We start from the raw sequence: 16129 nt of genomic DNA, 5'->3' as shown, positions 1-16129 counted from the left end.
TTTCTGGAAGGAGGAGACATGGCTTCTGTAGAGTAGAACTAAATTCTAGTGTTTAGTGTTTGACTACCATGATGCAAGGCCTTCCATCAGGTAGGGATGTAGAAACATGAGAAACAACTGAAATGGGAAAAGCAAACTGGTTTTTGTAGGAGTCCCATGAGGAAGGATGTCGGGCTCATACTTTATTGCTCCTTTTAAATCTGTTGAAGTTTTGAAACTGGTAAAAAAATCAAAATGTGAATATTCTATCAATGCCATGTTGAATCTATAACAACTTTCATTGACTCTCTTGCCATTAATTTTTCTTCTGCATCTTTTTGCTTTGTTAACTTTCAACTTTTGTCTGATTGTTGCCCTGAAGTTCTTTTCATAGATTCCCACATTTAAATTTAGCTGATATACTTTTTTGTTGTAGCGTCTTGAATTCTCTTTCCTTTATATTAATATTATAAATGGCCAATTAATTGGATGCTGCTTGATCTGTTTTGTTGCATCATTCATCTGAAACTGTCTCACATGGAAAAGTTAGTTGTTAGATGAAATGGAGATTAAAACATGTGAAAATATCTGAAAGAAATAGAAGCTTGTTTATCTAGAGGCTGGAAACCTTTTGAATGAAAACCATTTGGAGAGTGGTGGCTGTCTTTAAAGGAAATAATCACTTAACTAAGTTTTCCAGCCTGGCAGAAGTTGGGAAAAAGAATAAATGCATCAACTTCATGCACTATGTCTGCTGCTCCCCTTCCAGTTGTAGTCAAACTGTTGAAGGGCAGAATAAGTCTATAACGATGGATAACTGGCTGTTGGAACTTGGGCAAGCTATGTGTTGTGTGGCTGTAAACTTTGACTAGTTTGTTGGTGATGCTGCTTAATCAGTGAACACTCCATGTGCCCAATAACAAAAATCAGAATGACTTCAAAGATTGGATTGGGAGCTTTGGGTCATTTCATAGAGACAAAGTTAGGAATTTTAAAAACCCAACTTAACAAATGTTATAAAAATTATTTCAGGAAAGTTTGTTTCCAATGGGTTATCTGTACGAGGACGACAAGATTTAGAAATCCAAGGACCTCGACTTAATAACACAAAAGAGGAAAAAACATCGATTAAGTATGGACCCGATCGGCGTTTAGATCCCATTATTACAGAAGAAATGCCTTTGTTGGAGGTATGTAGCTACTTATATTGGCAGTTTTGAGAAAATAGTGGAATGCAGAGTTTATAAATGCAATTCTAACAGCGAAGGTTTGGATTTTGTTAATGCCTAAATCATTCCAAGTGATTTCTGATCTGTCAGTGACAAACCTGTGTGGGTTTTTTTCAACTGAAACTTGAAGCCTCAAAATTAATATCCTTCTGAAACTGCTATATTCCGTGTAGAATTTTGGTTGGCAACAGCTTTGGTAGTCAGATTTTAAGGTGAAGGGGGAACAGGCAAAGAAGCATTTTTCTGTTTACATGCCATTCATCTAGAGTAGTTATTCCAGTTGGTTAATTAAAACACAGTGCTTTTCCCTACTAGGGGTATTTAAATGGTCTGGCTAACTGGTCAATGACAGTGCCCTGCAGAGTGTGGTATTTCAGCTAGAAGGCACTACAGTAATCATCCAGTCCAGCTGCCTCACCAAGCTACAGGATGTTAATGGCTTTGTCCAAACACCTTTTGAATGAGGCTTGGGGCATTGGCCAGCTATCCAGGAAGCCTCTTCCATTGTTTGATCACCCTCTCCATACAGAAATACATTTAAATGTTCAGTCTAGACCTCCCCGGTGCAGCTTTGAGCCATTCCCACATGTGCAGTCACTGGATTTCAGGGAGAAGAGATATGCGCCTCCATCTCCACTTCCCCTCCTCAGGAAACTCTAGGCAGCAGTATAGTTTGGATACATTAATGGCTGTTTTCATGGGCACTCCTAACTTGGCTCAGTGTTCAGGTTTTTATTTTCTCCTTTTCTTTCCCCCATACAGGTATTTTTTATAAATTTTCCTACAGGGCTTCTCTGTGGAGAAATCAGGAAAGCATATGTAGAATTTGTGAACGTAAGCAAGTGTCCTCTTACTGCACTGAAGGTCGTGTCCAAGCATCCAGAATTTTTCACTTTTGGTGGAAATACTGCTGTTCTAACGCCACTAAGTCCTTCAGCCTCTGAGAACTGTAGTGCTTACAAGACTGTTGTGACAGATCCTACCTCTGTGCGAACAGCACTGCTGTCTTCAGCCTCTTCTGCAGACTTTGGGGTTGGCACAGGAGGTTCACCTGAAGTAATACAGGTTCCACTTCCTGATGCTGTTCTTCTTCCTGGGGCTTCAGTGCAGCTGCCAATGTGGTTACGGGGACCAGATGAAGAAGGGGTTCATGAAATTAACTTCTTGTTTTACTATGAAAGTATTAAAAAGCACTCAAAAATGTGGTAAGTTTTTCTGATCTACCTTTTCTGTAATACTTTAGACACATTATAAACATTTTAATGGTAAAAGTGAATGTTATTGAATTTCTCTCAGTCATTGTGATGATGTGAAAATGGCCTATTATCTGCTATTCAAAGCAATATTTTTTCTACTATATGATCTAATTTCCATATGAAATTGTGTAGCCCTCACTGCTTTTATTGAAGTAGTAAATATTAAATTACTACATAATTTAATAAAAGGGTTAATGAGCATTCCGTTAATACAAACTTTCTTCCTATTTAGTTCCTCTGGAACGTCTTTCTGAGGCATGGGGTGAAAAACTATAACCTAATTTATTTTTACATTTTATAAAACAAAATCTTGTCTACCTTGAAGAAAGGATTTTATTCTTAGTTAATATTTGATTAGTAATTATATTGTGTTTAAAGTTTTTCTCTTGGGGGGCTTAAATACCAAGTTTGACTTGCATGCTGTTGTATAGTTCTTTTTTGGACCATCTTGGGAGAGTGCACAGTCAAGTTTGACACCACAAACTAAAAAAAACTCGAAGAAATTCATTCACCACTTCCTGTGGACAGGCAGGTTTCCAGGAAAGGAGGGCTCTATCATGTGTAATGATTACTTGGGAAGACGCGTCATCAGGCCCTGCTTTCTCCTTCTCCCTCGTTCTATTGCTGAGCATGACACCATATGGTATGGAATATCCCTTTGGTCAGTTGTGGGTCAGCTGTCCCAGTATGTCCCTTCCCACCTTTTTGTGCAACCCCAGCCTGCAAGCTGGTGGGGTGAGGAGCAGATACTGTCTTGATGCTGTGCAAGCCCTGCTCAGCAATAACAAAAAATTCCTATTTTAGAGCTATTTCTAGCACAAATCCTAAATGTGGCCACTTACCAGCTACTGTGAAGAAAATTAACTATCCCAAACTAAACCTTGACACTTGGTGTCTGTACCAGGGTTACTTCAGATAAGCTCTAGTAACATGGACTGAATGTATTCTTGTGGCTGAAGCTTGTTTTCCAGGCTAATTCTGAGAGAGTAGCAAAGTTCATATGCTGTGAGACTGGTTTGTGGTGTAAACCAAAGCGGGGTAAATTGAAGATGGTTGAGAGAGTGGATCAATAGCATATTCTCAAAACTGAAGTCATGCAAATGCACCCTTGGTTTAGATTTTTCTGCAGCTTCTGAAATACCCAAGTTAGCATTTCATTTGGCTTCAGGCTAGTCTGTAGGAACAGGGAATTCATCCCCTTACCACTCATAGTATTCAGAAATGGAAGTGTTTGAGAGATAGAAGAGGGTTGTTTGGGGAGTGTACTTGTTCCCTACTGTCCTGAAGTTTTGAGGGAAACTTAAGCAAAGCAAAATGCTCTGGGTTTATCAGTGCTATTTGTAGACTGAGCATAGCTTCTAAGTGTTCAAAAAATTATTTAATTTGTGCCACTTGAAAGCTGTGCAGGCATCTGTATATCTCAATATTAACTGCAAAACTTCTAAGTTTCTGTAATTGTGACACTATGAAGCAGAGTTTAAGAAGCCACTGATTTTCCCTCCCAAAAACAAGTGTCACATGATGTTTCAACATACTTAGTAGGTAATGCATATCAAATTTTTACATGCCTCTAAAATGTTTCCACGTGTAAATTATAGTAACTAAAAGCTTCCATGTAGGAAAAGCTCATGTGTTTTGATGGTCTAAGAACGGAATTCTACTCATCTTTAAAAAAACAGGAAGATAACTTTCACAAAGGGTGTGCTGTCCTGGACATTGAGCATGCCTGGAAAAAGGCAGAGTACCATTTGTTTGGTTCTCTTTTTTTTTATTCCCTTTTCAGGAGAATTTACTGAATGCAGTGGTATTCTAAGTGCTTTCCAATAAATATTTATGGCAAGAGATGTGATTAAGTAGTGATCTATGTATGGCTTATTTACTCAAAAACTATTTTCTAAAGCATTTGGTGGCATCAGATAGCTTATTGATATCCATGTGCCAATACATGTCTATTTGCTTTCACTCTGTCAGTTGTCTTCCATCTGAAACATTTTTGATGTATTTTTTGTCACTGTAATGCCTGAACCTTTTTCTCCAGTATTTCGCACTGGCTAAGAAACTTTGTGTTTAAAGGGGACCTACCCATGCAGCAACATGGTTAAAAATAATGTAGTATTGATAGGGTATCTTCTGTGAAAAGTGTATCTTTGGTGGTTGAAACAAATAAGTTGTCTAATGGCCTTAATATTGACAAAAATAAAACCTAAATGTCTTGATGTCATGTTCTGGGCAGTCCTGGTTGTTCAGAATGTTGTCTTTTTTTCCCCTCTTCCCTTCTCTCTTCCCCCTTCCTTCCTTTCCTAGTCACAGAGTATTAAGGCACACTGCAGTTATTTGTACCAGCCGGTCTCTGCACATTCGGGCTACTGTCTGCAGAAGTAATGCACTTGGGGATGAAGAAGGCAGAGGGGACAACATGTTGCTGTTTGTGGATGTAGAAAATATCAATACTGTAAGTTCTTATTTTTATTAATAATAATACTTTTCTGTAGCTCAGCAGATGTGAGTTACCACAGGAACCAAGACTCAAGTAAAAAGGTTTTTCTATAGTAACTTTGCAAACACTAAATAAACCTTGCATATGTGATCATTCCGCTTATTGTTGGAAAGAATATTAATGTTAAGTTATATCTCAACTCTTTGGAAGTCTCCTATACTAATCAAATTCCAGGACTATAGTTCAGAGTGTTTTTTAGGAAGATTTATTCCAAACTGATGAATGTTCTTGATTGCAGCTTTCAAGATTCTCATTCAGACCTATGTATGCTTCCTGCAATCTTTCAGTGAAAACACTGGTAGAATTAGTGGTAATGTCAAAGTCAGAATTTAAGCTCCAATTTGAAGGAAGTTTCTGTGTTTACATTTATCACCAAACTAAAGACATTTTTGGTAGTATAATCCAAATACAGTGTGATCTATTGACTTAGTAAAGCAGATGAAAACACTCAGTTTTTCTTACTGTGCTAATTTAAATTTACTTGTTTTTTTGGTAAAGCTGCTCCCACTTTTTCAATCACAAAGCAAGATAATTTAATCATCTATTCATAGAATTAATAGATGCTTAGTTAGTAATGGAACCACTGAGCTGATTTGCCATTTTCTTTTAAAGGTGTGTATGCTCTGTTTTTATTTCAGTTACTGAAGTGAATATTGTCCACTTCTTAAGGAGGGACGAGTGTTTTTATGAAGTACTTACCAAGTTAACAGTGTGTAGCTTAGTTTTCCACTACCACCTCACTCTTTTACAAGAAAGGAAGCCAACTCTGAAAGCTATTTTTTATTGTGTGTGTATATGTGTAAAACCAAATTAAATATATCTTCAATTTTTAGGATTTATGACCTAACAATGCTCCTAAAGTAATCCTAGAAACTAAGTAGCCTTGTGGACAGTGTTCTGCATTGGAGTTGAAAAGCCTAGTTTTTGTTAAAGTCATTCTTCATCTAAAATACTAGCTTGTGGGTCTTTTTCTGGGTGATCCTTATTTCTTCTTTGTGTGGCTTTGTTTACTGGAATTGGAAGTTGCTGTGATCTGGAACTGTTGCTTTGCTTTACAGTGGGTCTGAAATTTCTCCTTGTCTCTAAGTACTGAATGTTATGAATGGTGTGAATAATGTGTTATGAATGGTGTGAATAATGAGTTAAATTAAGATTCTAACAGTGCCACCTTTCAGTGTACACTTACTGTGCAATGTAGCACATCACAATTGTGATTGGTTTTCTTTGATGTAACTTTTGTCTCTTCTTTAGAGTGAGACGGGTGTTAAGGAATTCCATATAGTGCAAGTTTCAAGCAATAGCAAGCACTGGAAGCTTCAAAAATCTGTTAACATCTCTGGAGACAAAGGTGTGTATCTTTATCACCAAAGTGATGGCAAGTCTCGTTTCTGCCTAATAAAAACTTTAAAAGAATCTTATAAGGAGCTGCATTTGGCTTTCAGAATAATTAGTTTCCAAAACCTTTGTCTATTTCAAGCATACGAAAGCCCTTCTTTTGTTTGTGTTTCAATAAATGTATATTTACAGGTAAGTTATTTTAAAAACCAGGTTAATTTACAGGTAAATTATTACTGTGATGTAGAGAAATCCATATCTGGGGTGGCTGATAACTTTCCTCACCAGAAATATGGTTGTGTTGTGTGCAGTTGCTATTCCTGATTAGCTGTGCTTGTTGGGTGTCGTCAGTGTGGTTCCTGTTTGTGAATGTTCAAGACCGACTTTTGTCTAGGGAGACTCTGATTATGCTTAGAGTGAAAAAAAATGTCTTGAAACTTTTTTCTTTCAGATACTAAACTCGCTAGCAGAGAGAGAGCAAAGTTATGTTTTAAAGCAGTGAGATGCAAAAACTCAGAAGGTAGGTGCTTTCCTGAATGTAGTAACTTTTTGAAAAGAATACTCTTTGGATACTGTGTGCTGAAGTTGTGGCTTCTCATGACGCTAAAACAGTGCTTTCTCTTTTTATCCCTTAGAAAATTACACATTTGCAGATATTGTCTTTGGAAATGAACAGGTAGGTGGATGGTTACAACGGCATATTTTGTCTTGTGCAAGGTGTCCCTGTCATGTGAAAGGACAAAGAGGTGATAAGGTAACATAGGCTAGCGTATAGTCAAGAATTTTAGGATCTGAGCTCCACAGCTGAACTACTTTGGGATCACATTGCAATACCAGCTTTTTTTATGAATGCTTTTTCTTCCTTTTCAGCTCTTCAGAGTAGTTATTTTAATTAAGTTGATAGTTATTTTAAATAAGTTAAATAAGATACTAAATATTTTAAATATCCTAGCTCATTAGTTTTCTCATAGAGGTCTGTAGGTATCAAATTCTTGTTCCTTATTTTATTTTTACTAAGAGAAGTTAAAAATTATAAAATTACAGCTTATTTTAAAAACTGGGAAACTAATGGATGTCAGTACCAGAATTTCAAAACTACTATGGTACGTTGCAGTCAGTTCAAGGAGTCTGATTTTTCTAGAAGTTTAGGATTCTACACTACCATGCTCTTCTAATCTTTTTTAAACATACAGGTATTGGATAATCCTTTTAGCAAATTATCTTAGTACAGCAAATGCTTTTCTAAAATCTAAGCAAAGTAGGCCACTTCCATCGGATCAAAAATCTGCATAGTGGATTTAGTTAGTTGGATGTCAGATTGCTTATTTTATGCTGAGTGTGCAGTTTTCCTATATGTGCTCAGTTTTTAAAGGCCAAAGAAAACTTACTCACTGCCATTTCATCTCATAGTCATATAAATTGAAGTTAGGACTAAAAATCTGAGGTAGATGATCCCTCTTGACATTTTTGAAGTTGCAGTCTGAGCTGTTGGAACTTCAGCTTTCCTAGAGAACATTTTATTACAGTGGGGGAAAAGGGGTTCCCTCCCTTCTGGATAGTTACTCCTAAAAAGCAGGTTGTCTTCCTGGGTGTCAGCATTCTGCTAGTGCAATAATCAGCAACTCTGCAATGGCATAGTCTGGAAAATTTGGCATTTTTGAAAGGGAGGTGTTGGGAAGCTAAAGTTGCTTGGTTATCCTGTTGTCTCCAACAGGAGACAAGTATCAGTTAAAAACCAGTTTCCTTACCATGTGTTGGTTTCTTTTGGTATTGGAAGGGCTTGGCACAAATGATTGACAAACAGCACCACACTTCTGTTTGTGCACCGGGATATGCTATTGCTAGCAGAGTGTATCTTTCCAACTTTGACAAATCTAGCTAACCTGAGGAAAATATTGATCAACAGAAATGAGTTGCATGTGACTTAGTTGGATGCTTCAGCTCTCTCTACTAGACTTGGTATATCCCAGCAGCCTGCTTGGTGATAATAAAAGCCCCTATTTCCAAGTTTTTTATTTGTAGTTTTAAAGTAGCAAGTTATAGCTCTGTTTCCCTATGTTGTCTTAGAGAGCCCTTTATGTAAGGCTGATCTCTAACAGGTCAGGCACTGACACCAAGGTGTCTGTCATCCTGTAGGCATGCAAAGGGAAGCAAAGTGGGATAATGGAACTGAAATGCTACAGTGATCAGCTCTGTTAGAGCTACTTGTGTCAGCTTGCATCCTGTTCTGAACACTTTCTTCCTTTTTTTTTTTTCTTGTAGATCATAAGTTCAGCCAGTCCTTGTGCAGACTTCTTTTTCCAAAGCTTATCCTCTGAATTTAAAAGTACACATGTGCAGTCTCATACTCATGCATCTCAAAGGGCAGTGAAACAATCGTTTGATGAAACAGTTAGATTGATACAAAGATGCAGTGAAGTCGATTTGAACATTGTGGTACTGTGGAAGGTATGTATGGTTGTGGCCTTTGCGGTAATTTGGACATGAAACATTACTGTTAGGAAATAATTTAATATGGCATCCTGAACTTCAGGCATATGCATATGAAATTTATGGGTGATTTTTTTTTTTTTTCTGAAAACAGTCAAATTAACTCTAATGATGCAAGAAGCAAAGATAGTCTTCGTATCTATTACTGTAATAAATGTCCTTAAATGGTTTACATTACTCAGGATGCACCCAGTTCTTCTAAGTTTTCTTTTAAAAGAGAAAATTATGAAATCTTAAACTAAGAGGTTTGTTAATACTTGCTCTTATAGAACTGTAAGGGTGGCCCACTCTGCTTTGAAGAAGAGAGTCTCGTTTCCCGGGATGCAGATATTAAGCATTGGCATAAATATGTCATGCTAGCCTCTAAGTTTTGATCATTACAGCATGTTCCACTTAAGGGGCAGTCAGTAATTCTGTGTTATGAATCTTGTGATACTTTCTGGTCTGCAAATGTCCTTGTACTATGTTCTGTAGGCATATGTTGTGGAAGACAACAAGCAGCTTATTTTGGAGGGCCAGCATCATGTTGCCCTTAACACAGTTGGGAAGGAGGCCGTTTCATTTCCTCAGAAGCAGGTAATCTACTGTGAAGTTTTCCTTTACAATTGCTCTTTCTCTAAATGGACTTAATGAATTCTCTTGTATGTAAGTGGAAGCTTTTGTAAAATCTTAACATCAGATACATGTTATTGCTAAATAATTAATATTGACTGACTTCAGGTTTGCTTAGTTGTCTGTATTGAAATAGCCAGGCTGAGTTGAAACATGAGAAGAGCAATATGCAGGTAAGTATATTGATGAGCAGTTGTTGGAGTAAACTGTTCTGTAGCATTTCTGGGTGGAACCTGAAACTTTTTAATGAACCTGAGGTAATGATTATTTCATAGCAAAATTAATAGTAAAATGGTGATATTTACAGTTGTTTTGCTTCATGAAAGAAAACAGCATCTATAAGAAACTGGTGGCTGTCTTCTGATACATGAATCGGTAACAGCTGTGGAAGTTACAGATAAGGTTCTGTAAAAGCATCTGTACTAGATTCAGTTTACATGGTTGAAGAAGATTAATGTGCAGAATAAGAGAGAAAGTCTTGCACATGTTTAGTCTTCTGCTGAGCAGCACATTACTGTTCCTTCTTGTTTTGTAGCCATTCTTCTTATGTTTTTACCAACATTGCAAACATAATATGTAGCTTTTAGTGACCTCTTACTTAAAGTTGCAGCAAAGAGTACTACTTATTAATTTAGTCAAGAAAACAATGCAAGACAAATGTCTTCCTATAAATACCATTCTATAATGCAAGTAGTGAATTACTCTGAACCTGTGCATTTGGCTTTGGTTCATAAGCCTTTAAGTGTTTGTACATCGCTAAGATAATTTTTTCTATTTAATTCTTTGTGCTATGAAATAAATGGGATTTGCATACATGGGCTCTAGCTATGCTGAGTAGTACAAGAGGCTGTATTAGTCTTACGACAATTGCCCCCTCAGGTATTACTTTTCTTGTCTTAATGTGTAGTAGAACAGTAGATCACACTGTAGACATCTAAGTTTAGGAGAGAAAATACCGTGAACTTCTGATTCTCACAAATGGATAGGAAGAGAAAATAGAAATGAATCACATCTGCATCCTAAAATAAACAAATGACTGAATGTACTATGGGTAGAAATTTGCATTTGTTGTTGACTGGAACTCCGTCTGTATCACATGCAATTTCAAACTAAAGAAAGTAATCCTGCCAGCAATAAGGAGCATCCGTATGTACCCTCCTTTTTTTTTTTTTTTTTGAGTAATGTATGCTACTATATTAGCATTCTCTAAAATCTGTTTCTGAACAGGTTTTATTACAATTATCTTCCTATAGATTCTACATTGATTATTGTATTCACTTCCTTCAGCATGAGGAGCATACTTCCTTTGAAGCATTCTGTACATTGGTTGGAAGCAAAAAAGCATCTGCATTATCATGCAGTTGAAATCTGGTATAAGTAGTTGGTGGTTAGGTTTTTTTTTAATCAACATGTAAATTCTGTGTCTTCATGATAACCAAAGCCCAGAGTTAGCATGAATTTTAAGAACCTGTGATTTCAGGACTGCTAAGAATTGAGAAATTGCCTATTCTTGTGTACTGCTTTTTTTAATTGGCTCTTGATACTGTGAGGAGAGCAGATATACTGCCCTGAGGTAGAAGGTGAGGTATAACAATTAATTTGAGATTTTGCAGCAGTTTACTTCATTCAGTCCGCATTTCAGAATTAAAATAATCACCAAAATAAAATTAAATGAGGTTAGATAGGAAAGTTAATATACTTAGGCTCTTCAGAATTGGATATTGTTTTTCAATTATCTTGCTTTTGCATTAAAGTAACACAAGCAGTAAAAAGCTGGAGAGGACTGGTGGTAGAAAATCCCAAATCCAAATTTTACTTCTGGCTTAATATTTTCAGTATATAGTTTTATCTTGTAAGCCTGTATTTATTCTCTTAAGTCATGAGCAGGATTGGAAGGTCTAGACTGTTCTTGATTTGCCTTGTGCTGACAGTATTGAAGTTGTTTTCTGAGGACTTGACAGCAGAGGGAGATGGAGGAGCATGCTTTTTACCAGCACATTCGGGTTACCAGTTCATAAATGATAGAGGCCTGCTCTGATCTCGGGGAAAAAAAAATAATTGCAGATTCTGAACAGGGTGTCACCTAGGATACAAGAGTCCACTCTGCATTTATTGCTGAGTTTTATTTGTTGCTCCTCCACAGTGACTTTCTTCTTAACTTAATTGCCTTCTGCTCCATACTGCTGTATCCAGCAAAGGAATTTTTGTGTAGCAGAAACAGAGACCTATCCCCAGCCAAGAGCAGTCTCTCAGTGGTCATGGAAGAAACACGAACAAAATCTCTCTCTGCACCGCCTTTATTGCTTTTAGTTCTCTGAGAAATGGCTCAAATCTTTGCTAAATTAATCAGATAACTCTGTTGAACAAATTGAGATCACTTACTTTATCTTTTGGTCAAATTCTCTGTACTGGTTGGCTTCTGCTGTGTGGTCAGTTATAGTGTATCTCAGATTAACTCTTTGCCAGCTTCTAAAGATGTAGTTTTGGATTTACACAAGCTTCTTCTACTTCAGGGAAACAAAGCTGCAGTAAAGCACTGTAGTAAATAGAGGAGACTGATATTCTTTGGCACTGTTATGTTTGTTGTTCCAGCAATTGCTGGTAGATTGGGTTAACTGATAAAAAGTCATCCTAATTATGTAAGATGTTAGGCTGCTGACTGAGCCACAGTGATGGGTGGTTATTTCTGCCTGGTTCCTTGTGCGACATTTAATGCACGACAGGGATGTGGAACAGACAGCAGGGTGCAAGTATTCCTGTATTGCAGTAGCATAACTTACTGTAGTACAAAATCAAGATAAAACCTCTGGATACAATGGGGTGTGGTTAAAGGCTAAAACGTTTTTTCTGGGCAAAATTTCTGTATGTACCCATGTATTAAAAACGTAAATAATGATAGAATTCTGTGCAAGTTCGTGATGCTCAAATGCATGTGCCACCTTTTCCCATGTTTGTTCAAAATAAAATTATGAATTCTAATATTTTTTCATTCCAACCACTACAGTAAATATGACTTTAAAACTGATTTGTGTCACTGAATACAGATTGGTGGTGGTATTTGCACTGCAGGGTTTTTTTGTATAACAAGTATCACCACTTTTGAGCATAGGCTACTGGATACAGTAGACTTGCCAGGAGATGTGATGAGCTACGTACACCTTTGTGTTCCAGAAGTTTGGAGTCATAACATGTAGTATGCTGAAGGAACATTCACGGAATATTGATTTTGTTAGTGTTTAGTTGTTTCATACAGTAATCTCTAGATAATATGCAAAGCGTTTATCTTCTTATCCTTCCTCTCATTTGCATTTTTGAGAAAATGTCCTTTGGCTAAAGGTAGGGGAAGAATGCTAAATATAGTTTGTTGCCTTGAATCTGAAACACTGAAGGTGCCACAAAGTGATATGTTAATTGTTGCAGGCAACAATATATGAAGAAAAAAAAATCACATCAAGGTCTAAGTAAAGTGAATAGCTTTGAATGGATCCATTTCAGTCCAAGTAATAAAAGCCTCACCTGTAAAATCAGCTGAGTATTTGTAAAACATGGCTGATTTTTTTGACAATGATACTGCTATAGGTTCTGTCTTTCTTCTAAAACATGCTTTTTGGTAGTTAATCAGGTAGTTTTAACTGAAGATCAGCATAAGATTGTATCTGAAATGCAGTTATTCTGTCTCTTCTTGATCTCTCTGACTTAAATTAGTGAAGGGACAAACTTAAATGCATTAAACATCCAGTCACAGTCAGGGCTGTTGATTAATATTATTTCCTACTGCACTCTTCCCTGGTTTTGTAATCTGGTGAATTCAATCCAAAAGATTCCAAAGGCAAAGTGCAGTGTAATATGGTTGGAAGGAAGTAATAGTGTGATACCTAGGGCATTTGCCATACTTCTGGTTTGCAAAGACTTCACACTGATGGAAGGTGAGAAGCAGCCTAGAGGTTTGTCATTTGAATGTTGGCATGTTGGGAGTAGCATCCATCTTTTCCAGATGTGCTTCAGGACTGCACATCATGCACATGTTCTTCTGGGCTGCACATTTAGTCCTGTGAATTAGACCAGTGCTAGCCCAAAGTAAAATCTATAAAATCATCCAGGATGGATGCAGGCTTTTTGGCAGTATTTCACTTCAGAGAGAATAATTTTTGGTAACACCGCTTCTTAAAAAATGTGCAGCTTAGTGAATCAGCAACCGTTTCGTTGGAAGCAGGAATTCTTGAAATGTAGGAGAATAGGATTTAAATAACTGTTTTTCCTAACTATTACTGGAAGTGACATCTTTTGCTAGTTCCAGATTTTTTTTACAGAATACGTGGGAAGAGATGCTTGCATAAAACACAGATTGTTGGAATGGATTTAAGACTTTCCTTAAACCGCCTTGGTAGGGAAAAAGCAAACTTCTTAAGAGTAAATTACATCAAGAGCTGAACATTTTTCACTGTGTTGTATCAATTAATGTATCAGATACAGTACCAATTTGGGAGGACCAGCTTACATTATTGTCATGAATTAAATATTCCCAATAGCTGCAGCATTTGATCTGCTGCTTTACCCATTATAGACCACAGAGCTGATGGTATTTGTTTTCAAATTTATTATTCTTGGTGTCAGTAAAATACTGTTCCTGGAGTTGTAATTTCTGTAGTTGAGAACTAGAATGAATGTAGATGAGTCACATGTTGAAGGAAGCAATTTAAAACTGAGGTTTTAAAGTTGAAGTTCTCAGATCTAAAATGGCAAAGGGAAAAAAAAGCACATCACTTAGATGTCTCACTCTCATTCTGTTCCTTTCATATATTCTGCTTTTACTTATGCTTAGCTTAACCAAAAGAGGAAACTCCTGAATTTTCTTCTGTGCTGTGCATATTGGTTCTTAATACTTGACAAAGCATGTCGTCAATAATCCTTTTGGCTATGTGTGACTTGTGGTTTATGGGGCAAATATGCTAATTTTCCATAAAACCTGAAAATCAAATTGCAGTGCTTACCTTTTCCTGGTGTGCTTAAGAGCACATTGATCCAGTTTTTAAGAATATTGTTTTTGAAGCTGAAAAGTTTTAAGTTGTGTAGTATTATGTATAAAAAGTCTTTTGAAGTGACTGTATGTTAGGATACCATCACTTCATCGATCTGATGGAAAAGGAAGAACTTTTGAATTTGAAAATGCAGTCTGAAATATTAAGGAGTGTATTATGGGTAGATGTCTATTTATCAAAAGATGCTTTGAACAGTTTAAATGTTGCCTTTTTAGCTTTTAGCGTAGTATAAGCGCCGGAGAGATCTGAAACCACTGTAAATAACTAAAATACAATTACAGAAGTCTATGTAGGGATGGTATATAACTATTTCAAAGTAGCAAGATACCAGACTCTGAATGTCTGGACTTTTTTGGTAACTACCAAATAAGTGACGATTTTGAGATTATTCTATTTGAAACAGTAAGCCTGTGTCTAGCTTTGAGTGTATTTGTTTGGAACTGGCCTTTTGTAAATGGTTTTGGGCAGCAAGAAGCTCTCTAAAAATTAAAAAAACTTTCCAAGCACCATTTGTGCAGTTTGTAGCTTTTGGAACATAACTGAGGGACCACTGCAGTTCTGGTGCTAATGCCTGTTGTGTATTTCTAGTCAAAACCCAGAAAGCTTAAAAATGCAGCTTAAAAATGAAATTTAGAACAATAACAAAAACACACTCTTCTTCCGATCTCTTGTTATGCATTCTCTTTCAGTCAAGCCTCTCTACCTCTACCAGTTTGTATGGACGAGACACTCAAATTACACCATAACTGGTTTTTGAAAGGGACGATCTTAAGCATTGATGTGGCCTTCTTGTATGCAGTTTATGCTGGCTACTGGATCTTGTGACACTTTTGGAGGCTTTGCAAAGAACCACACTGGGTTAACAAGCAGATTTTAGGTGTCAGAATTTCTTCTTTTGTTTTTTTTTTTTTTTTTTCTTTTTGAAGGCAATATTCCACTTGGGCTGATAATCTAGGAGTTCAGTGACAAAATATCACCTGTTTAGTTTTTGATTTTTCTTTTACTTTTTTTCTAAGTATAGGGCTGTTTCTGCTTGGTGTAAGTTCTTGAAGGGAGGGTACAGGTGCCAGGTAGGTATGGGCTTTTGGTTCGGTTTTTTATAAGCCCTGATCCAATTTCACAATCTCCAGAGTAAGGCAGGAGTTCAATGTGTCCTTAAAGTTAGTATTTATAAGCTGTCTCTATTAGCTGTCTCTAAGTATCTTCTTACTTAACATTTTGAAGTGCTTAATTCTTTCCTGAACCATGCGTTAGGTAAGAGAAGCACGGGCTAAATGGCATATCTTAGCCTTTGTTCTAGGTACACAATCACAAAAAGCCTAGAGTTTGAGCAGCTGAACCTGGAGAGATAGACATCTTTTCTGACTCTCTGTTGGTAAATTATTAATTTTACTGCTTTCCAGTCCTTCAACAGAGGTGTAATATTAGAACTAAAGGTTTGAAATATTAATGGAACTCTGCAGTTTCATCAGTAAATGTTCCTGCTGCATTTCGTGATGTTCTTGTCTGCTTGTAGAGGTAAATATTCGTATTTGTCTTTTGTAGGGTTTTAAAAAAATACTCGGGAATTCTGATTGGGAGGACTTGGAACAGGTAATTGATTCTAGGGCAAACTACAGTATGCAGAGTATTGCTGTGTGGTTGAAGGCAGCCTTGAAAATTGGTTGGACTGTTATTTGAGAGGAGAGAGCA

The 16129-nt window shown here is 36.8% G+C and overlaps 1 protein-coding gene across 4 annotated transcripts in view; it reads left to right on the top strand.

Moving 5' to 3' along the window:
- Positions 1 to 16129, top strand: part of TRAPPC8 (trafficking protein particle complex subunit 8) — a 53317-nt gene that overhangs the window by 31103 nt on the left and 6085 nt on the right. For 2 of the 4 annotated variants that reach the window (XM_085052747.1, XM_085052745.1), the window contains 9 exons: positions 1012 to 1169; positions 1971 to 2413; positions 4769 to 4916; positions 6213 to 6309; positions 6748 to 6816; positions 6932 to 6972; positions 8559 to 8744; positions 9261 to 9362; positions 15983 to 16030. In XM_085052747.1, coding sequence (XP_084908873.1) covers positions 1012 to 1169; positions 1971 to 2413; positions 4769 to 4916; positions 6213 to 6309; positions 6748 to 6816; positions 6932 to 6972; positions 8559 to 8744; positions 9261 to 9362; positions 15983 to 16030 — 1292 coding nt within the window. The remainder of the gene's footprint in view (positions 1 to 1011; positions 1170 to 1970; positions 2414 to 4768; positions 4917 to 6212; positions 6310 to 6747; positions 6817 to 6931; positions 6973 to 8558; positions 8745 to 9260; positions 9363 to 15982; positions 16031 to 16129) is intronic. The other 2 variants (XM_085052749.1, XM_085052746.1) reach the window with 1 other exon arrangement.

This window comes from Lichenostomus cassidix, chromosome 2 (assembly GCF_008360975.1).
Source record: "Lichenostomus cassidix isolate B80296 chromosome 2, HeHo_3.0, whole genome shotgun sequence".
NCBI classification, from domain to species: domain Eukaryota; kingdom Metazoa; phylum Chordata; class Aves; order Passeriformes; family Meliphagidae; genus Lichenostomus; species Lichenostomus cassidix.
The sequence above is the reverse complement of the archived record's forward strand: the minus strand, read 5'-3'. Positions and strand labels throughout refer to the sequence as shown.